Raw genomic sequence first — 27,376 nt, forward strand, 5'->3', positions numbered from 1 at the left:
TTAGATACCTAATTTTTGGTACCAAATATCATAAATTTAGTTTTAGCAATATTAAGTGATAATTTATTCATATCAAACCAGTTTTTAAGCACTGTCATTTCTTGTTCTATTTTTACCAAAAATTCATTAAAATTTTTTCCAGAACAAAGGATGGTTGTATCGTCAGCAAACATAAAAACTGTTAAGAAACTTGATGCATCACAAAAATCATTAATGAAAATTGTAAATAACTTAGGACCAATTATAGAACCCTGAGGAATTCCACAAACTATATTTTTAAATCCAGATATTGTATTATCCACCTGAACACATTGTTTTCTATTTTCTAGATAGCTCTTGATCCAGCACAGAGCTGGCCCTCGGATGCCGTACTTATCCAACTTATTTATTAACTGTCTGTGGTCAATGGTATCGAAGGCCTTTTTTAAATCAATATAGATGGCTATTGTAAATTCATCATTATCCATAGCAGTACTAACCTCCTCTAGCATATGCATTACTGCATACGTTGTTGTTCGATTTCACAACCATTAGTGTACTCTGTGTCACCCAGTATGCCTTACAGTTGTGTGCTGCTGCGGAAGTCACACACAACATGTTGCTGGACTGACAAGCAGATAGTACATACTGTAGAGGGCGACAAATGCAATGACTCCATAGCGCGCCCTGATACTTATTATCTGGGTGACTGCTGGGAGTCATTCTAGAGAATAATAGCGTCTCCTATTGACGTCTTCGCTTTGTGACACGGGTCTTTAATGGCTCTTTGAATGGCAAAGGATACCGATCCCAGAACCATGTATATCAAATATTCTGGATGATTCAACTGCCACCCGCCCGAATCTAATTAAAATCAATTTTTTCGTCATGTCACCCGCCCGACCCGCGGATGAGACCGCAAACCGCGCATCTCTAATCAGCGGCGAATGCGGTGTTACAGCGGCTCTGCTGCTGTATAGTACCGGTGGGCCAGCCTTAATGTTAATTTGATATTGCCTCAAGGGCCAAATTTGGCGCGCGGGCCAGAGTTTGACAACCATGATGTAAATACAGACGTGATTCACTGTTGTTTTGCGAATTTTCTTCGTCCACCAGAGGTCACTGTCTCCCCTCATTGCAACACACGTAACTGCTGCAGTGTACACTTCTGTCCACCAGAGTTCACTGTCTATCCAAATGGCAACACACGTAACTGCTGCAGTGTACACTTCTGTCCACCAGAGGTCACTGTCTACCCAAATTGCAACGTATGTAACACTCCGGTTACGTCATAGTAGAAGTACAATAATGTGTATTTACAGACGAACATATGAATGTGAACACATGGAAAAAATGCATCCATTTAGTGATTTTTTTTTTCGTTTTTATTTTTTTAACCTTCCTCTTGTGTTATCTTTCTGTTACCATGTCTTAAATCAGCTGTAAAATACACTAAAAACGATGATCTATCATCCAATTTGTTTCTCATCTCTTGGTTACCTTGTTAGGCTTCCTTATCCATGAAAATATTAGTTTTAATATTTTTGGTGTGGGCCATTGGGCCTTTTTTTTGTCAGCACACCCCTCAATTTCAATTTAAAAAATGGTAAAATAGACCTCAAGAGAATAGTATAAATGAATTAAAAGGTTGTTTTGTTACCTGATTATTGCTAAGGGGTATTAAATAGGTTTGTTTCATTTTTTATTTTTTTTTCATTTTAATAATTTAATACGGAATTGACCTCTCATGTCTGAACATGCCTGTCTTTGTTTGTTTTTGTACTGGATAACAGGGTAAAATGAGACAGCTCACATGATTGGGAGAAGAGCTGGCGGTCTATATGTTCAGTTTTGGCTCTAATTCAGGGGTTGGGAACCTTTTTGGCTGAGAGAGCCAAGAAGCCAAATATTTTAAAATGTATTTCTGTAAGAGCCATATAACATTTTTTGTAATAACATTGTTATTCTGAAGCTAACTGTGGAGGGGGGTGTGGCCTGCGGGCCTGCAGAGAAGCGGGGTGTTGCCAGGATCAGCCTCGAAATCAGCGACAGGTGCGTAGATGGCCCATCTGGGCCTTGTTATCTAATCACCTGCCGCTCGGTTATAAGCAGCAGCCAGGAGGAGAGACGGGGTTGGAGCTGGAGCCAAAGCACAAGCGAGGACGAAAGACGAAAAGACAATTGCTGGAAAGCAACTGAGAGACTTATTGAAAAATAAAACAATATTGTAATCCTGAAACAGCAAGCGGGTCTAACATGATACTGTGAAAGTTCAATCCATAGTGGCTCCAACACAGCCGCGAGAGTTCGGTTCAAAGCCGATCCAAAACAGCAGCAAGAGTCCCGTCCACAGGAAACCATCCCAAGCGGAGGCGGACCAGCAGCGCAGAGACGTCCCCAACCGATTCACAGGTTAGCGGTCCATCCTGGGTCCCGACAAGCGGTCCATCCTGGGTCTCGACTCTGGACGGCCAGTACTTCATCCATGGTCATCGGACCGCACCCCCTCCACAAGGGAGGGGGGGACATAGGAGAAAAAGAAAAAAAGCGGCAGATCAACTGGTCTAAAAAGGAGGTCTATTTAAAGGCTAGAGTATACAAATGAGTTTTAAGGTGAGACTTAAATGCTTCTCGAACTGTTACCGGGAGGGCATTCCTGGAACCCGAACGGAAAACGCTCTATAGCCCGCAGACTTTTTTGGGGCTTTAGGAATCACTAATAAGCCGGAGTCCTTTGAACGCAGTTTTCTTGCCGGGACATATGGTACAATACAATCGGCAAGATAGGATGGAGCTAGACCGTGTAGTATTTTATACGTAAGTAGTAAAACCTTAAAGTCACAATTAAAAATTAAAAACTAAAACGGGTCGGTGCCGACCCTAACACAAGACGAAGGTTAAATACAAGTTAAATTAAGTTTAACAAAATGAAACAAGACACAATCTCGCTGTATATAAACATTTGATCTTCTTGATGTGATTTTGTGTCCTGTCTGCACAGAGAGGATCTCCGGCGCTCCCTGAAATCCAGTCCGTCTTTTCCTTTGGCGGCGGAGCTCTTCCGTCCCACACAGGACTTGTTTGGCCGCAGCCTGGAGACTGGCAGCATTCATCCAGCAACCTCTTTCAGCGTCGGAGCGCACTCTTCTGAAGCGGATCTTGCTTTCTTTTTTCTTTTTTTTCTCTCTCCTATTTTAACCTCCACCTGTTGATGACGTCCCGACGGGCCCCGGGACGCAGGGCACACCAGTGATTTGTCCCCCGGGAAGTACCGCCAAACCCCCGCAGGAGTCCGTCCTGCAAAAGAAGGACTTTTGTTGTTTTTTTTTGTTTTTTTTTCCTCTCGTCTCAGAGGACTTGGAAAATGTGCTCCCGGATCTTCGGACTCTTGCTCAGTTCGCTCCTTTTATGCCAGCTGCTGACTGTGAGTAACATGTCGTTATTTCTTTTCCACCTTCTTTCTATCCGCTCAAAGTCTGAAAGGTCAAAGCCGCAAATCCTCCGGGCCCGAACAAAAGCGGTGTTTATTTTAAAGCGTTCAAAAGTGAGTCAAAGCTGTAAAGATGACAAAGTGGAAGGTCTAAGTCGGTCCCCAGGAACGAGCTATTCTTAGTCTGACATGTTCTGGAACAACTTACCAAAAAAAAAAAAACCCGAATTCGATACCCGATCAAAACATGCTTTTATTCAAGGGTCTTTTAATTCATTTTTCTTCACTTCATGACATTGCCTGCACTTTCCACTCACACCAGGATTAGACTTAGACTTCCTTTTTTAATGTCATTCAAATTTGAACTTTACAGCACAAATAAGAATAATATTTCCTTGCATTAGCTCTTGGTAGTGCAGGATAATAAAAAGCAATAAGGTGCAGATATAAATAAATAGATTACTGTACGGATAAATACATTGCACTTTATGGATATACAGTGGGGCAAAAAAGTATTTAGTCAGCCACCGATTGTGCAAGTTCTCCCACTTAAAATGATGACAGAGGTCTGTCATTTTCATCATAGGTACACTTCAACTGTGAGAGACAGAATGTGAAAAAAAAAATCTAAGAATTCACATTGTAGGAATTTTAAAGAATTTATTTGTAAATTATGGTGGAAAATAAGTGTTTGGTCAACCATTCAAAGCTCTCACTGATGGAAGGAGGTTTTGGCTGAAAATCTCACGATACATGGCCCCATTCATTCTTTCCTTAACACGGATCAATCGTCCTGTCCCCTTAGCAGAAAAAACAGCCCCAAAGCATGATGTTTCCACCCCCATGCTTCACAGTAGGTATGGTGTTCTTGGGATGCAACTCAGTATTCTTCTTCCTCCAAACACGACGAGTTGAGTTTATACCAAAACGGATACATGGATGATACAGCAGAGGATTGGGAGAATGTCATGTGGTCAGATGAAACCAAAATAGAACGAAAAATGCGTCCGGTTTCGCTTTTTTTTCAATCCCCGCTCTGTTTCTGCTTGTAAGTACTCCGCACGTTGCCTAACATGCGCCTCAACTCGTTTTACTAGCAATGTCACGACGGTGCGCCATAATTTTTGGAAAAATAAGTATTGGTATTTTTCAGTAGCAGTATAGTACCGTTTTTAATTCATTAGTACGAAAAATGCGTCCTGTTTCCCACTTTTTTTAATCTCCACTCTGTTTCTGCGTGTAAGTATTCCGCGCGTTGACTAACATGCGCCTCAATTCGTTTTACTAATAATGTCACAACACCGCTCCATAATGTGCGGGCAAAAAAAGTGTCGGTATTTTTCAGTAGCTGTATAGTAACAATTTTAATTAATTAGTACAAAAAATGCGTCCCTTTTGCCTTTTTTATATTCACTCTGTTTCTGCTTGTAAGTACTCCGCGCGTTGCTTAACATTCACCTCAACTCGTTTTACTAGCAATGTCACGTTGGCACGCCATAATTAAAAAAAAAAAAAATGAAGTTGTATTTTTCAGGAGCAGTATAGTACCGTTTTTAATTAATTAGTACAAAAAATGCGTCCGTTTTGCCTTTTTTATATTCACTCTGTTTCTGCTTGTAAGTACTCCGCACGTTGCCTAACATGCGCCTCAATTCGTTTTACTAACAATGTCACGACGGCGCGCCATATTGTTGGGAAAAAAAAGTAGCGGTATTTTTCAGTAGCAGTATAGTAACGTTTTTAATTAATTGGTACGAAAAATGCGTCCTGTTTCCCTTTTTTTTTTTAATCCCCGCTCTGTTTCTGCTTGTAAGTACTCTGCGCGTTGCTTAACATTTGCCTCAACTCGTTTTACTAGCAATTTCACGACAGCATGCCATAATTTTTGGGAAAAAAATGCAGCGGTATTTTTCAGAGGCAGTATAGTACCGTTTTTAATTAATTAGTACAAAAAATGCGTCCGTTTTGCCTTTTTTATATCCACTCCGTTTCTGCTTGTAAGTACTCCGCACGTTGCCTAACATGCACCTCAACTCGTTTAACTAGCAATGTCGCGTTGGCACGCCATAATTTTGGGAAAAAAAAGAAGTGGTATTTTTCAGTAGCAGTATAGTACCGTTTTTAATTAATTAGTACAAAAAATGCGTCCGTTTTGCCTTTTTTATATTCACTCTGTTTCTGCTTGTAAGTACTCCGCACGTTGCCTAACATGCGCCTCAACTCGTTTTACTAGCAATGTCACGACGGCGCGCCATAATGTTGGGAAAAAAAGTAGCGGTATTTTTCAGGAGCAGTATAGTACCGTTTTTAATTCATGAGTACGAAAAATGCGTCCTGTTTCCCTTTTTTTTCAATCTCCACCTTGTTTCTGCTTGTTAGTACTCCGCGCGTTGCCTAACATGCGCCTCAACTCGTTTTACTAACAATGTCACGACAGCATTCCATAATGTTTGGGGGGGAAAAAAAGTGGTGGTATTTTTCAGTAGCAGTATAGTACCGTTTTTAATTCATTAGTACGAAAAATGCGTCCTGTTTCCCCTTTTAAAAAAATCTCCACTCTGTTTCTGCTTGTAAGTACTCCGCACGTTGCCTAACATGCGCATCAACTAATTTTTCTAGCAATGTCACGTTGGTACGCCATAATTTTTTGAAAAAAAAGTAGCGTTATTTTTCAGTAGCAGTATAGTACCGTTTTTAATTCATTAGTACGAAAAATGCGTCCGGTTTCCCTTTTTTTAAATCTCCGCTCTGTTTCGGCTTGTAAGTACTCCGCACGTTGCCTAACATGCGCCTCAACACGTTTTACTAACAATGTCACGACAGCGTGCCATAATTTTTGGAAAAAAATGTAGCGGTATTTTTCAGTAGCAGTATAGTACCGTTTTCAATTCATTAGTACGAAAAATGTGTCCAGTTTCCCTTTTTTAAGAATATCCACTCTGTTTCTGCTTGTAAGTACTCCGCACGTTGCCTAACATGCGCCTCAAGTTGTTTTACTAGCAATGTCACGACGGCGTGCCATACTGTTGGGAAAAAAAAGTAGCAGTATTTTTCAGTAGCAGTATAGTACCGTTTTTAATTCATTAGTACTAAAAATGCATCCGTTTTGCCTTTTTTATATCCACTCTGTTTCTGCTTGTAAGTACCCCGCACGTTGCCTAACATGCGCCTCAACTTGTTTTACTGGCAATGTCACGACACCGCTCCATAATGTCCGGGGAAAAAAAGTGGCGGCATTTTTCGGAAGCAGTATAGCACCGTTTTTAATTCATTAGTATGAAAAATGCGTCCTGTTTCCCCCTTTTTTAAAATCTCCGCTCTGTTTCTGCTTGTAAGTACCCCGCACGTTGCCTAACATCCGCCTCAATTCGTTTTACTAACAATGTCACGACAGCATGCCATAATTTTTGGAAAAAAAAGTAGCGGTATTTTTCAGTAGCAGTATAGTACCGTTTTTAATTCATTTGTACGAGAAATGCATCCAGTTTCCCTTTTTAAAAAAAATCTCCACTCTGTTTCTGCTTGTAAGTACTGCGCGCGTTGCCCAACATGCGCCTCAACTAATTTTTCTAGCAATGTCACGTTGGCACGCCATGATTTTTTGAAAAAAAAGAAGTGGTATTTTTCAGTAACAGTATAGTACCGTTTTTAATTCATTAGTACGAAAAATGCGTCCTGTTTCCCCTTTTTTTAAAAAAAATCTCCATTCTGTTTCTTCTTGTAAGTACTCCGCACGTTGCCTAACATGCGTCTCAACTCGTTTTACTAACAATGTCACGACAGCACGCCATAATGTTGGGAAAAAAAAGTAGCAGTATTTTTCGGTAGCTGTATAGTACCAATTTTGATTAATTAGTACAAAAAATGTGTCCGTTTTGCCTTTTTTATATCCACTCTGTTTCTGCTTGTAAGTACTCCGCACGTTGCCTAACATGCGCCTCAATTCCTTTTACTAACAATGTCACGACGGCGCGACATAATGTTGGGTAAAAAAAGTAGCGGTATTTTTCAGTAGCAGTATAGTACCGTTTTTAATTCATTTGTACGAGAAATGCATCCAGTTTCCCTTTTTTTTTTAAAAATCTCCACTCTGTTTCTGCTTGTAAGTACTCCGCATGTTGCCTAACATGCGCCTTAACTCGTTTTACCAGCAATGTCACGACAGCGTGCCATAATTTTTGGAAAAAAAAGTAGCGGTATTTTTCAGTAGCTGTATAGTACCGTTTTTAATTCATTTTTAAGTGCAACTCTAGTAGTGTTTTAACTCATTATAACTAATATTAGGAATGATTATAAATATAAAAAAAAAACACAGCAGAGGCTTCTTTATCGTCCTCTGTCTGTTCCAGACACTCTCCGTGTATGTTTTACTTTTAAAAAAGTCTTAAGGAATCATTCATGTTCCAACCCTTCCCGCCTTTTAAGAACATTTTTCAACAGTTGAGAGCCATCTATAGCGCTCATTTTTGTTGGTAAATGAGAGATTATCATCACACTTCAACATCTATAACATGCAAATCAATAAATAGTTTGTCTACACAAAAACAAACATACATTTTATCAGACAGCTGACGTGGGTTTGAGTCCCATTATTTTCCCTCCCCCAAAAAAAAGTTGTAAAAGTGATGTTTTCAGTGCAAACTTTGGTAAAAGAGAAGTATATTGGAGCGGACTGTTAGTCATAGTTCATACACGAAGTATTTCTTATTTAGTTCTTGGTGTACAAGAGGCTGCTTGCAGGGAGCATCACGCCCACTAACACAGCACATTTTCCGTCTGTCATGGCTGACATATCAGCTTCTGGGATTTGATCCCTGGCGTTATGAACGATGATGATGTCACATGGCCCTAGGCAGCTATTCTTCTTCCAGCTGCATGATTACCAAGACGTATTATTGTTTTTTTGTTTTTTTTTACCATCCAGCAGTGACGTGTTGTAGCTTTTAGACCAGGGGTGTCCAAAGTAAAAAAAAGAAGAAGACAAACATAAAAAAGTGGAATAAAAGAGCGAACGTGAAATGTGATGAGGGGAAGTTGCAATGCTGACTTTAATAACACAAAGATGCCATTCAGGCTGGTTTTTATTTTGTTATTTAACGCTGCAATTACTTCAAATTACATATTCCAATCAGGGGAATTATTTTAGGAAAATATTGCATACATTATGTTTTCGCCATAAAAAGTATTGAAAAGAAAAGGCATAAAACATAAAAAAATATGTTGTGTGTATACATATATATATATATATATATATATATATATATATATATATATATATATATATATATATATATATCTCAGCTACAATCGGGCGGAAGGCGGGGTACACCCTGGACAAGTCGCCACCTCATCGCAGGGCCAACACAGATAGACAGACAACATTCACACTCACATTCACACACTAAGGCCAATTCTAGTGTTGCCAATCAACCTATCGGCGCCAGCGCCCCCCGCGACCCCGAAAGGGAATAAGCGGTAGAAAATGGATGGATGGATGGATATATATATATATATATATATATATATATATATATATATACACACACACACAACATATTTTTTATGTATATATATATGTATATGTGTATATATACATGTATGTATGTATAAATGTATGTATAGATGTATACATATACATATATATACACAACATATATTTTATGTATATATGTATATGTGTATATACATATATATATGTATATATATGTATATATATACATAGTATATATATATACACAAACAATATATCCAAACAATACACACATATGTATATATATAAATATATATATATATATATACTGTATATATACACAGTGTATATATATATATGTATATATACTATATATATATATATATATATATATATATATATATATATATATACATATACAGTATTTAATATATATGTATGTATGTATATGTATGTGTATATATGTATGTATATATATGTATGTGTATATACATATATATACATATATATATATACATATGTATGTATGTATGTATATGTATGTGTATATATGTATGTGTATGTGTATGTATATATGTATGTATATATATATATGTATATACGTATGTATGTATATAGATACGTATATACATATATATGTATATATATATATATATATATATATATATATATATATATATATAAATATATATATATATATACTGTATATATACACAGTGTATATATATATATGTATATATATATATATATATATATATATATATATATATATATATATATATATATATATATATATATATATATGTATGTATATATATGGTGGCAGAGGGGTTAGTGCATCTGCCTCACAATACGAAGTTCCTGCAGTCCTGGGTTCAAATCCAGGCTCGGGATCTTTCTGTGTGGAGTTTGCATGTTCTCCCCGTGAATGCGTGGGTTCCCTCCGGGTACTCCGGCTTCCTCCCACTTCCAAAGACATGCACCTGGGGATAGGTTGATTGGCAACACTAAATTGGCCCTAGTGTGTGAATATGAGTGTGAATGTTGTCTGTCTATCTGTGTTGGCCCTGCGATGAGGTGGCGACTTGTCCAGGGTGTACCCCGCCTTCCACCCGATTGTAGCTGAGGTAGGCGCCAGCGCCCCCCGCGACCCCAAAAGGGAATAAGCGGTAGAAAATGGATGGATGGATGGATATATATGTATATATAAATACATATACATATATATATATGTATATATACATATACATATATATGTATATATATCAAGAGATTTAAGCGTTGAATAAATATATTTTACAGCCTTGAGTGGAAAGGTTTGGACACACCCCCGTGTTAGAGGATGGCCACAGGAAGTGGTGTTGAATGGTGAAATAGCAGCAAAACCTTGAATGAATGTGAACCATGAGCATCTGTTTCTTCTACGGGGACTTTGAAGTGTGGCCCCAAGCGCCACTGTCCCATGATTCAATTAGGCGTCGGCGCTGCTGTTGCCACAGGGCCCCCCTTAACCCCCCCACCCCCTCCCACCATGCTGGAATGTTGGGGTCAGGCAAATCAATGTCAGTTCAAACTGTCTTGCATCACAACTGGTAGAAGAAGAAGTTTCCTGCCAGCAGCAAAGTTGCTTTGTTCGCTTTCTGAAAATCTGCTAACCAACATTTTAGTGTCCCCGGACTTCACTGTTTTGGGGTTAGGTGTGCGTCTGACACAAGTGTCCCCGGACTCCACTGTTTTGGGGTTAGGTGTGCGTCTGACACAAGTGTCCCTGGACTTCACTGTTTTGGGGTTAGGTGTGCGTCGGACACAAGTGTCCCCGGACTTCACTGTTTTGGGGTTAGGTGTGTGTCTGACACAAGTGTCGTCGGACTTTACGGTGTTGGTGTTAGGTGTGTGTCTGACAAAAATGTCCCTTGATTTTACGGTGTTGGTGTTAGGTGTGCGTCTGACACACGTGTCCCCTGACTTTACTGTGTTGGTGTTAGGCGTGTGTCTGACACAAGTGTCCCCTGACTTCACTGTTTTGGGGTTAGGTGTGCGTCTGACACAAGTGTCCCCGGACTTTACGATGTTGGTGTTAGGTGTGCGTCTGACACAAGTGTCCCCGGACTTTACGGTGTTGGTGTTAGGTGTGCGTCGGACACAAGTGTCCCCGGACTTTACGATGTTGGTGTTAGGTGTGCGTCTGACACAAGTGTCCCCTGACTTCACTGTTTTGGGGTTAGGTGTGCGTCGGACACAAGTGTCCCCGGACTTCACTGTTTTGGGGTTAGGTGTGTGTCTGACACAAGTGTCCCCGGACTTCACTGTTTTGGGGTTAGGTGTGCGTCGGACACAAGTGTCCCCGGACTTCACTGTTTTGGGGTTAGGTGTGCGTCTGACACAAGTGTCCCTGGACTTCACTGTTTTGGGGTTAGGTGTGCGTCGGACACAAGTGTCCCCGGACTTCACTGTTTTGGGGTTAGGTGTGCGTCGGACACAAGTGTCCCCGGACTTCACTGTTTTGGGGTTAGGTGTGCGTCGGACACAAGTGTCCCCGGACTTCACTGTTTTGGGGTTAGGTGTGCGTCGGACACAAGTGTCCCCGGACTTCACTGTTTTGGGGTTAGGTGTGCGTCTGACACAAGTGTCCCTGGACTTCACTGTTTTGGGGTTAGGTGTGCGTCGGACACAAGTGTCCCCGGACTTCACTGTTTTGGGGTTAGGTGTGTGTCTGACACAAGTGTCGTCGGACTTTACGGTGTTGGTGTTAGGTGTGTGTCTGACAAAAATGTCCCTTGATTTTACGGTGTTGGTGTTAGGTGTGCGTCTGACACACGTGTCCCCTGACTTTATTGTGTTGGTGTTAGGCGTGTGTCTGACACAAGTGTCCCCTGACTTCACTGTTTTGGGGTTAGGTGTGCGTCTGACACAAGTGTCCCCGGACTTTACGATGTTGGTGTTAGGTGTGCGTCTGACACAAGTGTCCCCGGACTTTACGGTGTTGGTGTTAGGTGTGCGTCGGACACAAGTGTCCCCGGACTTTACGATGTTGGTGTTAGGTGTGCGTCTGACACAAGTGTCCCCTGACTTCACTGTTTTGGGGTTAGGTGTGCGTCTGACACAAGTGTCCCCGGACTTTACGATGTTGGTGTTAGGTGTGCGTCTGACACAAGTGTCCCCGGACTTTACGGTGTTGGTGTTAGGTGTGCGTCGGACACAAGTGTCCCCGGACTTTACGATGTTGGTGTTAGGTGTGCGTCTGACACAAGTGTCCCCGGACTTCACTGTTTTGGTGTTAGGCGTGTGTCTGACACAAGTGTCCCCGGACTTCACTGTTTTGGGGTTAGGCGTGTGTCTGACACAAGTGTCCCCTGATTTTACGGTGTTGGTGTTAGGTGTGCGTCTGACACAAGTGTCCCGATACTTTACGGTGTTGGTGTTGGATGTGCTTCTGACACAAGTGTTCTCGGACTTTACGGTGTTGGTGTTAGGTGTGCGTCTGACACAAGTGTCCCCGGACTTTACTGTGTTGGTGTTAGGTGTGCGTCGGACACAAGTGTCCCCGGACTTTACTGTGTTGGTGTTAGGTGTGCGTCTGACACAAGTGTCCCCGGACTTTACTGTGTTGGTGTTAGGTGTGCGTCGGACACAAGTGTCCCCGGACTTCACTGTTTTGGTGTTAGGTGTGCGTCTGACACAAGTGTCCCCGGACTTCACTGTTTTGGGGTTAGGCTTGTGTCTGACACAAGTGTCCCCTGATTTTACGGTGTTGGTGTTAGGTGTGCGTCTGACACAAGTGTCCCCGGACTTTACTGTGTTGGTGTTAGGTGTGCGTCGGACACAAGTGTCCCCGGACTTCACTGTTTTGGGGTTAGGCTTGTGTCTGACACAAGTGTCCCCTGATTTTACGGTGTTGGTGTTAGGTGTGCGTCTGACACAAGTGTCGTCGGACTTTATGGTGTTGGTGTTAGGTGTGCGTCGGACCAAAATGTCCCCTGATTTTACGGTGTTGGTGTTAGGTGTGCGTCTGACACAAGTGTCGTTGGACTTTACGGTGTTGGTGTTAGGTGTGCGTCTGACAAAAATGTCCCCTGATTTTACGGTGTTGGTGTTAGGTGTGCGTCTGACACAAGTGTCCCCGGACTTTACTGTGTTGGTGTTAGGTGTGCGTCGGACACAAGTGTCCCCGGACTTCACTGTTTTGGGGTTAGGCTTGTGTCTGACACAAGTGTCGTCGGACTTTACGGTGTTGGTGTTAGGTGTGCGTCCGACAAAAATGTCCACTGATTTTACGGTGTTGGTGTTAGGTGTGCGTCTGACAAAAATGTCCCCTGATTTTACGGTGTTGGTGTTAGGTGTGCGTCTGACACAAGTGTCGTCGGACTTTACGGTGTTGGTGTTAGGTGTGCGTCTGACAAAAATGTCCCCTGATTTTACGGTGTTGGTGTTAGGTGTGCGTCTGACACAAGTGTCCCCGGACTTTACGATGTTGGTGCTAGGTGTGCGTCGGACACAAGTGTCCCCGGACTTCACTGTTTTGGGGTTAGGCGTGTGTCTGACACAAGTGTCGTCGGACTTTACGGTGTTGGTGTTAGGTGTGCGTCTGACAAAAATGTCCCCTGATTTTAAGGTGTTGGTGTTAGGTGTGCGTCTGACACAAGTGTCCCCGGACTTTACTGCGTTGGTGTTAGGTGTGCGTCGGACACAAGTGTCCCCGGACTTCACTGTTTTGGGGTTAGGTGTGCGTCTGACACAAGTGTCCCCTGATTTTACGGTGTTGGTGTTAGGTGTGCGTCGGACACAAGTGTCCCCGGACTTCACTGTTTTGGGGTTAGGTGTGCGTCTGACACAAGTGTCCCCTGATTTTACGGTGTTGGTGTTAGGCTTGTGTCTGACACAAGTGTCCCCTGATTTTACGGTGTTGGTGTTAGGTGTGCGTCTGACACAAGTGTCCCCGGACTTTACTGTGTTGGTGTTAGGTGTGCGTCGGACACAAGTGTCCCCGGACTTCACTGTTTTGGGGTTAGGCTTGTGTCTGACACAAGTGTCCCCTGATTTTACGGTGTTGGTGTTAGGTGTGCGTCTGACACAAGTGTCGTCGGACTTTATGGTGTTGGTGTTAGGTGTGCGTCGGACCAAAATGTCCCCTGATTTTACGGTGTTGGTGTTAGGTGTGCGTCTGACACAAGTGTCGTTGGACTTTACGGTGTTGGTGTTAGGTGTGCGTCTGACAAAAATGTCCCCTGATTTTACGGTGTTGGTGTTAGGTGTGCGTCTGACACAAGTGTCCCCGGACTTTACTGTGTTGGTGTTAGGTGTGCGTCGGACACAAGTGTCCCCGGACTTCACTGTTTTGGGGTTAGGCTTGTGTCTGACACAAGTGTCGTCGGACTTTACGGTGTTGGTGTTAGGTGTGCGTCCGACAAAAATGTCCCCTGATTTTACGGTGTTGGTGTTAGGTGTGCGTCTGACAAAAATGTCCCCTGATTTTACGGTGTTGGTGTTAGGTGTGCGTCTGACACAAGTGTCGTCGGACTTTACGGTGTTGGTGTTAGGTGTGCGTCTGACAAAAATGTCCCCTGATTTTACGGTGTTGGTGTTAGGTGTGCGTCTGACACAAGTGTCCCCGGACTTTACGATGTTGGTGCTAGGTGTGCGTCGGACACAAGTGTCCCCGGACTTCACTGTTTTGGGGTTAGGCGTGTGTCTGACACAAGTGTCGTCGGACTTTACGGTGTTGGTGTTAGGTGTGCGTCTGACAAAAATGTCCCCTGATTTTAAGGTGTTGGTGTTAGGTGTGCGTCTGACACAAGTGTCCCCGGACTTTACTGCGTTGGTGTTAGGTGTGCGTCGGACACAAGTGTCCCCGGACTTCACTGTTTTGGGGTTAGGTGTGCGTCTGACACAAGTGTCCCCTGATTTTACGGTGTTGGTGTTAGGTGTGCGTCTGACACAAGTGTCGCCGGACTTTACGGTGTTGGTGTTAGATGTGCTTCTGACACAAGTGTTCTCGGACTTTACGGTGTTGGTTTTAGGTGTGCGTCTGACAAAAATGTCCCCGGACTTTACTGTGTTGGTGTTAGGTGTGCGTCGGACACAAGTGTCCCTGGACTTTACTGTGTTGGTGTTAGGTGTGCGTCGGACACAAGTGTCCCCGGACTTCACTGTTTTGGGGTTAGGCGTGTTTCTGACACAAGTGCCCCTGATTTTACGGTGTTGGTGTTAGGTGTGCGTCTGACACAAGTGTCGCCGGACTTTACGATATTGGTATTAGGTGTGCGTCTGACACAAGTGTCGCCGGACCTCACGGTGTTGAGGGTGGCTTGGGTTCCTGTGAATGTAAATCCGGCATGGGTGTAAGTCATGGCAAGCCCAGCGCTTGATGCACATAAAAGTATTCCAGTGTGACAAGTTAATCTCTTGATTTATGCGCTCTGAAGTATGTGACGCGCTGATCAGGCCGAGGGGGAGCTCTGTGTTCTGTGAGAGTCTTTGTTGATCCAGACGACCTGGACTTCATTCCATTCACAGGCGGTGAGGACTGCGAGCACAGCAGTGCAAACACAGACTGCACTCCATCGTTTGAACAGAAGGGACTTGAACCTTCCCCTTAATTGCTGGAAGACTTGCTTCGGTAAACTCAAAGCAGCAGGAGAGATGGCATCTTGGTTGGTGGCATGAAGCACGTTTGTTGTTTCTCTTCATTGGCTGCGTTCTGAGGGTTTATTCATAGCTCAGAGTAAACCTGTGCCAAGGCTGGAGGCTGCTAGGTTCTTCTCTCTCCAGCTCAGTGGAACAGTTCACAGACAGAAAAGAAAAACGGAGTATGGAAGTTTGACGTATCGCACGTGACTCCACTCTGGTCCTGTAGGAGGCAGTCATCAGTCCGAGGAATTCACAAAGTCAACCAATCCTCGCAGAGTGTCTGCGGTCTCACAACTTTATCCAACGTCTGCAACTTCCTCGCACATTTTGTCCAATCAGCATTATTTTCACCAATCAAATTAGTCTCTGAGTCAATTGTCAAATAGAACTCATGTTTGTTTTTTGTGTAGAAAAAGCAGAACAACATGTAACAATTTCTCAACTCTTTTATACGTCACCTCTGTCAAAGTTAGTTTGTGACGAACCCCAAGATGCAGAGAAAGAGGCAGGCATTTCGTAAGTAAACATGATTTCATTAAAATACTTAGACAAAACCAAACAAAAAGGGTACACCAAAAAGTGCGCAAACTAAGGGAGCTAGCATGGGAGCTAGAAAATAAAAGGAGCTTAACATAGAAGCTAGCAAAAACAAAAAGGGTTTATCTAGCGTGGAAGCAAACAGGAAAACAAAAGTCGTAACGTGTAGCACAAAACAAACTGGAAGCAGGGTACAAAGAACAGTAAGCTACAAACATCTAACGGATATAGTTTACCGCTACGCTGCAAATACAAGACACGGCACAACGCGACAGGAGCGACAAGAGCGACATCGACAAGACAATAATCCAGCAACAGACTCAAATAAAACCGGGCTGATTGACACCAGGTGTGGCCAGGTGCCAATCAGCCACAGCTGAGGGAAAAACAGCGCACAGGGGAAAAAAACAGGAAACAGACAAAATAAGAGCGCTGATAGGAACTAAAAACAGGAAATACCAAACACACACAGAAGAATAACTAATACACAAACAAACTGTCAGTGGCAAACCTGCCAACCTCGATTCAAAAATTTTTAAAATTTTCAAAAACCGATTAAAAAATAAAAAACTTTTAAAATACATTTATATATATATGTATATATACCGTATTTTTCGGATTATAAGTCACATTTTTTTTCATAGTTTGGCCGGGGGTGCGACATATACTCCGGAGCAATTTATGGGCTTCACGGTGGACGAGGGGTTAGTGCGTCTGCCTCACAATACGAAGGTCCTGCAGTCCTGGGTTCAATTCCAGGCTGAGGATCTTTCTGTGTGGAGTTTGCATGTTCTCCCCGTGAATGCGTGGGTTCCCTCTGGGTACTGCGGCTTCCTCCCACTTCCAAAGACATGCACCTGGGGATAGGTTGATTGGCAACACTAAATTGGCCCTAGTGTGTGAATGTGAGTGTGAATGTTGTCTGTCTATCTGTGTTGGCCCTGCGATGAGGTGGCGACTTGTCCAGGGTGTACCCCGCCTTCCGCCCGATTGTATCTGAGATAGGCGCCAGCGCCCCCCGCGACCCCTAAAGGGAATAAGCGGTAGAAAATGGATGGATGGACGATTTATGTGTGAAATTATTAACACATTCCCGTAAAATAATAAATCATATTATTTATCTCATTCGCGGAAGGGGCAAAGAAAATGTCAGCAATCGTCACACACACGTCGATCAATAAGAATTCGGCGGGGGAGGGTAAGGCAGAAGTGCATTGTGGGTCATGGAATGCTAACTGCTTCAAGCTATATGCTACTGCCGTAGCTATTAAAATGGATCATTTCATCGTTGGCGGTAAGATTTATTCTTTTATTTGTGCGCCTTATAAAATGGTCCGTAAAATACGGCAGTAGTCATAATGAATTAAACAGTGCAGTAATATGACAATGAACGCCGAGTATGTGTTTTTACTGCCATCTAGTGTCTCCTTTTAAATCTCTTTGCTATAAAACGACTAAAACATCAATACAACTTTTGATGAAATCCTGTGTTTTTTGTGGTTACGAGGAACACTTAAAACCATCCATATATCCATCCATCTTCTTCCGCTTATCTGAGGTCGGGTCACGGAGGCAGCAGCCTAAGCAGGGAAGCCCAGACTTCCCTCTCCCCAGCCACTTTGTCCAGCTCCTCCCGTGGGATCCCGAGGCGTTCCCAGGCCAGCCGGGAGACATAGTCTTCCCAAGGTGTCCTAGGTCTTCCCCGTGGCCTCCTACCGGTTGGACGTGCCCTAAACACCTCCCTCGGGAGGCGTTCGGGTTACATCCTGACCAGAGTTGTGTTCCTATTCAGGGTCAGCATCCTTCGGAGGACCCGGCCTACGCAGCCCCAGAAAGCTGGGCTTATGAGGCACCTCCGAAGGATGTGTCACCCATTGATAAATGGGACAGTCTAGCTAGGATGCTTACATTTGAAAGTGTATTCACTGCCGCCATGGTCAAAAAGATCCAGGTTGAACAAAGGCGTTCAAAGCATCTTGGGAGATGGGAGGCCACAAAGGATAGTCGCGTTTCATCCTCTGAATACAGGGACGCATTCTTGGGCTGCATTTGGAGTAGCCTTCGAATTTGAATGATTTGGGACAGCCTTTGGCCTTCAAATACGCCCTTCGAAGGATGTTGACCCTGAATTGGGACACAGCTAAGATGCCCAAACCACCTAATTTGGTTCCTCTCCATGTGGAGGAGCAGCGGCTTTACTTTGAGCTCCTCCTGGATGACAGAGTTTCTCACCCTATCTCTATGGGAGAGTCGTGCCACCCGGTGGAGGAAGCTCATTTCACCCATGATCTTGTCCTTTTGGTCATAACCCAAAGCTCATGATCATAGGTGAGGATAGGAACGTAGATGGACCGGTAAATTGAGAGCTTTGCCTTCCGGCTCAACTCCTTATTTACCACAACGGATCGATACAGCCTCCTCATTACTGAATCAATCAACCTGTCGATCTCATGATCCCCTCTTCCCTCACTTGTGAACAAGACTCCCAGGTACTTTGACTCCTCCACTTGGGGCAAGCAAGATAGCACTTCATCCTTTTCCGGGAAAGAACCATGAACTCGGGCTCGGAGGTGTCGATTCCCATCCCAGTGGCTTCCCACTCGGCTGCGAACCAACCCATTGAGAGCTGAGGATCCTGGCTAGATGAAGGAGGAAACTAATTTTGGCCGCCCATACCCGTGATCTTGTCCTTTTGGTCATAACCCAAAGCTCATGACCATAGGTGAGGATGGGAACGTTGATCGACCAGTAAGTTGAGAGCTTTGCCTTCTGGCTCAACTCCTTATTTACCACAACGGATTGATACAGCGTCTGCATTACTGAATCAATCCGCCTGTCGATCTCACAATCCCCTCTTCCCTCACTCGTGAATAAGACTCCCAAGTACTTGAACTCCTCCACTTGGGGCAAGCAAGATGGCACTCATTCCTATTCTGGGCGAGAACCATGAACTCGGACTCGGAGGTGTCGATTCCCATCCCAGTGGCTTCCCACTCGGCTGCGAACCAACCCATTGAGAGCTGAGGATCCTGGCTAGATGAAGGAGGAAACTAATTTTGGCCGCCCGTACCCGTGATCTTGTCCTTTTGGTCATAACCCAAAGCTCATGACCATAGGTGAGGATGGGAACGTTGATCGACCGGTAAATTGAGAGCTTTGCCTTCTGGCTCAGCTCCTTCTTCACCACAACGGATTGATACAGCGTCTGCATTACTGAATCAATCCGCCTGTCGATCTCACGATCCCCTCTTCCCTCACTCGTGAATAAGACTCCCAAGTACTTGAACTCCTCCACTTGGGGCAAGCAAGATGGCACTCATTCCTATTCTAGGCGAGAACCATGGACACGGACTCGGAGGTGCCGATTCCCATTCCAGTCGCTTGACACTCGGCTGCGAACCAATCCATTGAGAGTGAAGATCCTGATTAGATGAAGGAGGAAACTCATTTTGGCTGCCCTTCCGGCTCAACTCCTTATTTACCACAACGGATCTATACAGATCTATACCGGGCGAGAACCATAGACTCGGACTCGGAGGTGCCGATTCCCATCCCAGTCGCTTTACACTCGGCTGCGAACCGATCCAGTGAGAACTGAAGATCCTGTCCAGATGAAGCCATCGGGACCACATCCTCTGCAAAAAAGCAGAGACCTAATCCTGCAGCCACCAAACCAGATCCCCTCAACGCCCTGACTGCGCCTAGAAAACCTTGATAACAAATTCTTCGTCGATTCAATTTTATTGAAACATCAAAAACCCATCGCAACTTTTTCTTTTTCGAATCAATCGTGTGAGATTTTGCGCATTTTAGTTTGCGACGAGAAGAGCTGGAACAAATATGTCCTTTGACGGGAAATACAAACAGTGTAACGCTTTGCTCATGGGTCCGCGCCACAAGCCCTGGAGAAGTTTTTCAGCCCGTGTTTGCCCCTGACTCGGTGTTCCTGCTCCCAGAGTCACGCCTCGCCTTTCAAACACCTCAGCGCCCTGCGTGTACTGACATGATGTTCCTATTCAGCTCTGCTCCTGGAACTCCAACCTGTCCGCTTCCCTTCACAGCTGCACCACACGCTCTGCGGATATTCAGCGGATGCAAGTTTTAGCCAATTTTAGAGTCCAACACCTAAGTGTCATATGACTTGGTACTTGACAGATGTTTACAGTTAGCATGCTAACATTAAGGTGCTAATTTTTAAGCCAATTTTGGAGCTGAACACCTAAGAGTCATGTATCTTGGTACTTTACACATGCTACCTGTTAGCATGCTAATATTAGTGTGCTAACTTTTTTTTTTAGCCAATTTTAGAGCCGAATACCGAAGAGTCTTATAACTTGGTACTTGACACATGCTAACTGATAACATGCTAACATCAGTGTGATAACCTTTTGAGCCAATTTTGCAGCTAAATGCTAATGCAAATGTGCCACCTTTTTTTTGCTGCTAATTTTTTTGCCAATTTTAGAGCTGAACACCTTAGAGTCATATTACTTGGTACTTGACACATGCTAACTGTTGTAAGGTGCTAATTTATTTGCCAATTTTGGAGCTGAACACCTAAGAGTCATGTATCTTGGTACTTTACACATGCTACCTGTTAGCATGCTAATATTAGTGTGCTAACTTTTTTTTTTAGCCAATTTTAGAGCCGAATACCGAAGAGTCTTATAACTTGGTACTTGACACATGCTAACTGATAGCATGCTAACATTAGTGTGATAACCTTTTGAGCCAATTTTGCAGCTAAATGCTAATGCAAATGTGCCACCTTTTTTTTGCTGCTAATTTTTTTGCCAATTTTAGAGCTGAACACCTTAGAGTCATATTACTGGGTACTTGAAACATGCTAACTGTTGTAAGGTGCTAATTTATTTGCCAATTTTGGAGCTGAACGCCTAAGAGTCATGTATCTTGGTACTTTACACATGCTACCTGTTAGCATGCTAATATTAGTGTGCTAACTTTTTTTTTTTGCCAATTTTAGAGCCAAATACCGAAGAGTCTTATAACTTGGTACTTGAAAAATGCTAACTGATAGCATGCTAACATTAGTGTGATAACCTTTTGAGCCAATTTTGCAGCTAAATGCTAATGCAAATGTGCCACATTTTTTTGCTGCTAATTTTTTTGCCAATTTTAGAGCTGAACACCTTAGAGTCATATTACTTGGTACTTGACACATGCTAACTGTTGTAAGGTGCTAATTTATTTGCCAATTTTAGAGCTGAAAACCTAAGAGTCTTGTATCTTGGTACTTTACACATGCTACCTGTTAGCATGCTAATATTAGTGTGCTAACTTATTTTTTTTAGCCAATTTTAGAGCCGAATACCAAAGAGTCTTATAACTTGGTACTTGAAACATGCTAACTGAGAGCATGCTAACATTAGTGTGATAACCTTTTGAGCCAATTTTGCAGCTGAATGCTAATGCTAATGTGCCAACTTTTTTTGGGTGCTAATTTTTTAGCCAATTTTAGAGCTGTACACCTAAGGGTCATATGACTTGGTACTTGACACATGCTAACTGTTGTAGTGTGCTAACATTTTTAGCCAATTTTAGAGCTGAACACCCAAGAGTCATGTATCTTGGTACTTTACACATGCTAACTGTTAGCCTGCTAATATTAGTGTGCTAACTTTTTTTTTTTTAGCCAATTTTAGAGCCGAATACCGAAGAGTCTTATAACTTGGTACTTGACACATGCTAACTGATAGCATGCTAACGCTAGTGTGATAACCTGTTCAGCCAATTTTGCAGCTGAATGCTAATGCAAATGTGCCAACTTTTTTTTGGTGCTAATTTTTTAGCCAATTTTAGAGCTGAAAACCTTAGAGTCATATGACTGGGTACTTGACACATGCTAACTGTTGTAGTGTGCTAACTTTTTTGGCCAATTTTGGAGCCGAACACCTAAGAGTCATGTATCTTGGTACTTTACACATGCTAACTGATAGCATGCTAACATTAGTGTCATAAACTTTTGAGCCAATTTTGCAGCTGAATGCTATTGCAAATGTGCCAACTTTTTTTTGGGTGCTAATTTTTTAGCCAATTTTAGAGCTGAACACCTAAGGGTCATATGACTTGGTACTTGACAGATGCTAACTGTTAGCACGCTTACAAAATGCACATCAGTAAAGTCATTTGAATAAAATCCATTAAACATTCATGTGTTTGAGAGACAGCCAAAGGGTTAAAGTTGTGCCCATTTTGTCCTGAAAGTAAATATCATTTTTCATTGCTGTTATGAGGCAGCAGCTGCAGGAAAGTTCACAGTCAGGTCACATGACCGCAGGACACCAGCAAGCCATAAAAAGGAGCTGTATGCTCAAAAAGTATTTATATGCTATTTAATGGATCTATTTATTATAGTTATGTATTTATTATGTATGTGCTATTTATTATAGTTATGTATTCATGTGTTGTTTATTATAGTGGTTTGTTAATTACTATAGGTATGTATTTATTATTTATGTGCTATTTATTATAGTTATGTATTCGTGTGTTGTTTATTATAGTTATTTGTTATTTATTACAGTTATGTATTTATTATTTATGTGCTACTTGTTAGAGTTATGTTTCCATGTGTTGTTTATTATCGTTATTTATTGTAGTTATTTTAAAAACATATAGTTGTGTATTTATGTGTTGTTTATTATAGTTATTTGTTGTTTATTATAGTAATGTATTTTTTGGGTTATTATAGTTATTTATTATAAATGTGTATTTTGCTGTGTTATTTATTGTAGTCATTTATTATAGTTATTTATTTTATGTTATTTATTATAGTAATGCATGTATTTATTATAGTTATGTGTTTGTGTGTTGTTTATTATAGTTATTGGTTATTTATTAAAGTAAATATGTATTTTTTGTGTTATTATATTTATTTATTATAATTCTGTGTTTTGCTGTGTTATTTATTGTGGTTATTTATTGTAGTTATTTATTTTATGTTATCTATTATAGTTATTTGTTTTTTACAATATTTATTATAATTTTTTATTATTCATTTTAGTTGTGTGTTATTTATTTTATATATATATATATATATATATATATATATATATGTTATTTATTACAGTTATTTTTTTGTATATTACTTATTGTTATTGAGTAATATAACAGTTATTATTATAGTTATTTGTAATTTATTATAGTTATTTATTATAGTTATATATTTATATGTTATTTATTATATTTATCTATTAATTATCATTTTAATGTATTTATATGTTATGTATTATAGTTATGTATTTATGTTATTTATTATAGTTAATCATTTATATGTTATTAACTATATTTATGTATTTATGTGTTATTTACTATAGTTATGTATTTGTCATCTGTTATATTTTATAGTTATGTATTTATCTTTGATTTATTATAGTTATATGTTATTTATTATATTTATGTATCTATATGTTATTTATTATGTTTATTATCTATTATAGTAATTTATTTATATGTTATTCATTATAGTTGTATTATTTAATATAATTATGTATGTATATGTTATTTATTATATTTATGTATCTATATGTTATTCATTATAGTAATATTATTTAATATAGTTATCTATTTATGTTATTTATCATATTTATCTATTATTCATTATAGTAATTTATTTATGTGTTATTTGTTATAGTTATGTATTTATGTTATTATTATAGTTATGTATTTATGTTATTTGTTATAGTTATGTTTTTATATGTTATTTATTATAGTTATTTTGTATATGTAATTTATTATAGTTATGCGTTTATATGTTATTTATTCGTTATTTATTATAGTTATGTATTTATATGTAATTTATTATGGTTATGTATTTATATCCATCCATCCATTTTTTACCACTTATTCCCTTTTGGGGTCACGGGGGGCGCTATCTCAGCTACAATCGGGCGGAAGGCAGGGTACACCCTGGACAAGTCGCCACCTCATCTATGTATTTATATGTTAATTTTTATTCATTTATTTGTGTTATTCATCACATTTATGTATTTGTGCAGTTTTAAAGTCTTCAGAAATAATTTCACTGCTCTTTGAGATTCCTTCCCTTTGATGGTTGGTCGAAAAAGCAGCGAGACAACAAGTCTCGTCTTGCGCATTGAGCTCATCTTTTTCTCATGAGACTTTTATCTGAGGCGTCAAACTCTCTCAGGAGTTTACGTTGATTTGTGCAAACACAACTAATTCATCTGATGAGGTCCTTTTTAGGCGGTTGTGTGTTTACGTTCATGCAACACTTATCATGTTTACACACCTTTGCTTTGCAGGACGCCTCATCCTGCTGCATACTTTCTCAGGACCAGAACAACTCGCTGGAACTATCATCCAGACATAACACACACACACACACACACACACACACACACACACACACACACACACACACACACACACACACGCACACACACACACGCACAATACCCTCCTTTCAGGGTTTTCAATGCTCAAAGATTTGAAATATGTATATATATATATATATATATATATATATATATATATATATAGGAAAAATATATATTCTTCAAAACTTTATGTATTAAAAAAAAAATAACCCAAAAAAATTATTCTTTATCATGTGTTTTTTGTAAATATTTTCTGATTTAATTAAAAAAAAAGTCGGCGGCTGTAATGTCATCTTCTCATGCTTGATGACAATGAAGTGTTGTATTTGGTTTTATTCTAAACAAAGTTCAAAAACAAATTGCTTAATTTTTGAAGGTTTTTGTGGCGTGTACGGAAAACTTAAGTTGCTCTATTAAACGTCCTTTCTAACGTTAAATTTCATTAGATCCGGGGTCATAGTCGCCCTAGTGGCTCCCTGGACCTCTTTCAGAAATGTGTGAAAATGGCAAAAGATGAAAAAAAAAAAATAGTTTTAATATATTTTCTGTGAAGCATGTTGAGAGTATTCGGCAAGCACCGGTTTGTCCTACCAATTTCAGCGTTCCTTGAACTCATCGTAGTTTCTGTACATGTTCAAATTTCTCCCACGCTGCCACAGAAAGACGTGTTTTATGCCACTCCTTCTTTGTCTCATTTTGTCCACCAAGCGTTTTATACTGTGCGTGAATGAATACACAAGGGTGAGCTTTGTTGATTTTATTGATTTACTGGAGTGTTTATCCAGTATTTGGTCAATCTGTGACTGCAAGCTAATCGGTGCTAACATGCTAAATGGGCTAACTAATTATGCTTCATTCGTAGGTATTTTTGAGCTCATTTAATTTCCGTTACTTATGTCCTCCGTGTATTTAATTTATATTTGCACGTCTCATCACATGTATGTAATATTGCCTGCATTTCTGATAGTTGTTTGTCCGCCACGTTGTTCCAGAAAAATGGCAGACCAACAACTATCAGATAACTAATATAGACACTAATATAGACACTTACATCATGTGTTGTCTTCATTATAACACTGATATAAGGCTTTTAAAGCCATTTTGATAGTAGGCTAATATAGCTAATATAGACACTTACGTCATGTGTTGTCTTCAGTATAACACTTATATAAGACTTTAAAAGTCATTTTGATCGTAGGCTAGTATAGACACTTACATCATGTGTTGTCTATACTATAACACTTAAATAAGACTTTTAAAGTCATTTTGATAGTAGGCTAATATAGCTAAAATAGACACTTACATAATGTGTTGTCTTCATCATACACTTATATAAGACTTTTAAAGTCATTTTGATAGTAGGCTAGTATAGACACTTACATTATGTGTTGTCTTCATTATACCCTTATATACGACCTTTAAAATAATTTTGATAGTAGGCTAGTCTAGACACTTACATCATGTATTGTCTTCATTATACACTTTTTTAAGAATTTTAAAGTAATTTTGATGGTAGGCTAGTATAGACACTTACATCATGTGTTGTCTTTATTATAACACTTATATAAGACTTTTAAAGTCATTTGGATAGTAGGCTAATATAGACACTTACATCATGTGTTGTCTTCATTATAACACTTATATAAGACTTCTAAAGTAATTTTGGTAGTAGGCTAGTATAGACACTTACATCATGTGTTGTCTTTATTATAACACTTATATCAGACTTTTAAAGTCATTTGGATAGTAGGCTAATATAGACACTTACATCATGTGTTGTCTTCATTATAACACTTATATAAGACTTCTAAAGTAATTTTGGTAGTAGGCTAATATAGCTAATATAGACACGTCATGTGTTGTCTTCAGTATAGCTCTTATAGAAGGCTTTTAAAGTAATTTTGATTGTAGGCTAATTTAACTAATATAGACACTTACATCATGTGTTGTTTTCATTATAACACTTATATAAGACTTTTAAAATAATTTTGATAGTAGGCTAATATAACTAGTATAGACACTTATATCATGTGTTGACTTCATCATACACTTATATAGGACTTTTAAAGTCATTTTGATAGTAGGCTAGTATAGACACTTACATCATGTGTTGTCTTCATTGTAACACGTATATAATACTTTTGAAGTCATTTTGATAGTAGGCTAATATAGCTAATGTAGACACTTTCGTCATGTGTTGTTTTCATTATAACACTTTTAGTCATTTTGATAGTAGGCTAATATAAATAATATAAACACTTACATCATGTGTTGTCTTCATTGTAACACGTATATAATACTTTTGAAGTCATTTTGATAGTAGGCTAATATAGCTAATGTAAACACTTTCGTCATGTGTTGTCTTCATTATAGCACTTTTAGTCATTTTGATAGTAGGCTAATATAATTAATATAGACACTTACATCACGTGTTGTCTTTTTTTAAATTGTAACACTTGTATAATACTTTTGAAGTCATTTTAATAGTAGGCTAATATAGCTAATGTAGACACTTTCATCATGTGTTGTCTTCATTATAACACTTTTAGTCATTTTGACAGTAGGCTAATATAACTAATATAGACACTTACATCATGTGTTGCCTTCATTAATACACTTAAATAAGACTTTTATTTTTTTTGCTCTTTCAACATTTTGGGTTGCCGACCCCTGCATTAGATGGACACTTTTATCATAATTAATGTGGTCATCTACCAAATTGTTTTTGTTTTGCATATTTACATTCCAACGTGAGTTGGATAATTTTATCATTCACGAAGAATATTTATCGGAAACATAAACCAGACTAAAATCCATCTCGGTGCTTTAAACCCTGAGTGCGAGCCAACAAAGTTGTCAGCTCACTGACAAGCACGACTCTTAGGGCAAGTATGTCCAAACTTTTTCTCCAAATACTCAAATTCAAATCATGCTGTGTTTTTTTTAATGCTTTTTTCTTTTGTAGAAACATGCTAA

General features: G+C 40.2%; 1 protein-coding gene across 1 annotated transcript in view; it reads left to right on the forward strand.

Moving 5' to 3' along the window:
* Positions 1-3,021: 3,021 nt before the first annotated feature.
* The window catches only part of hspg2 (heparan sulfate proteoglycan 2), a 331,901-nt gene continuing 307,546 nt past the window's right edge, over positions 3,022-27,376 (forward strand). Inside the window, exon 1 of the mRNA XM_061902940.1 lies at positions 3,022-3,403. Within this exon, the coding sequence (XP_061758924.1) occupies positions 3,344-3,403 (60 nt within the window). The 5' untranslated portion in view covers positions 3,022-3,343. The remainder of the gene's footprint in view (positions 3,404-27,376) is intronic.

This window comes from Nerophis ophidion, linkage group LG06 (genome assembly GCF_033978795.1).
Source record: "Nerophis ophidion isolate RoL-2023_Sa linkage group LG06, RoL_Noph_v1.0, whole genome shotgun sequence".
NCBI classification, from domain to species: Eukaryota; Metazoa; Chordata; class Actinopteri; order Syngnathiformes; family Syngnathidae; genus Nerophis; species Nerophis ophidion.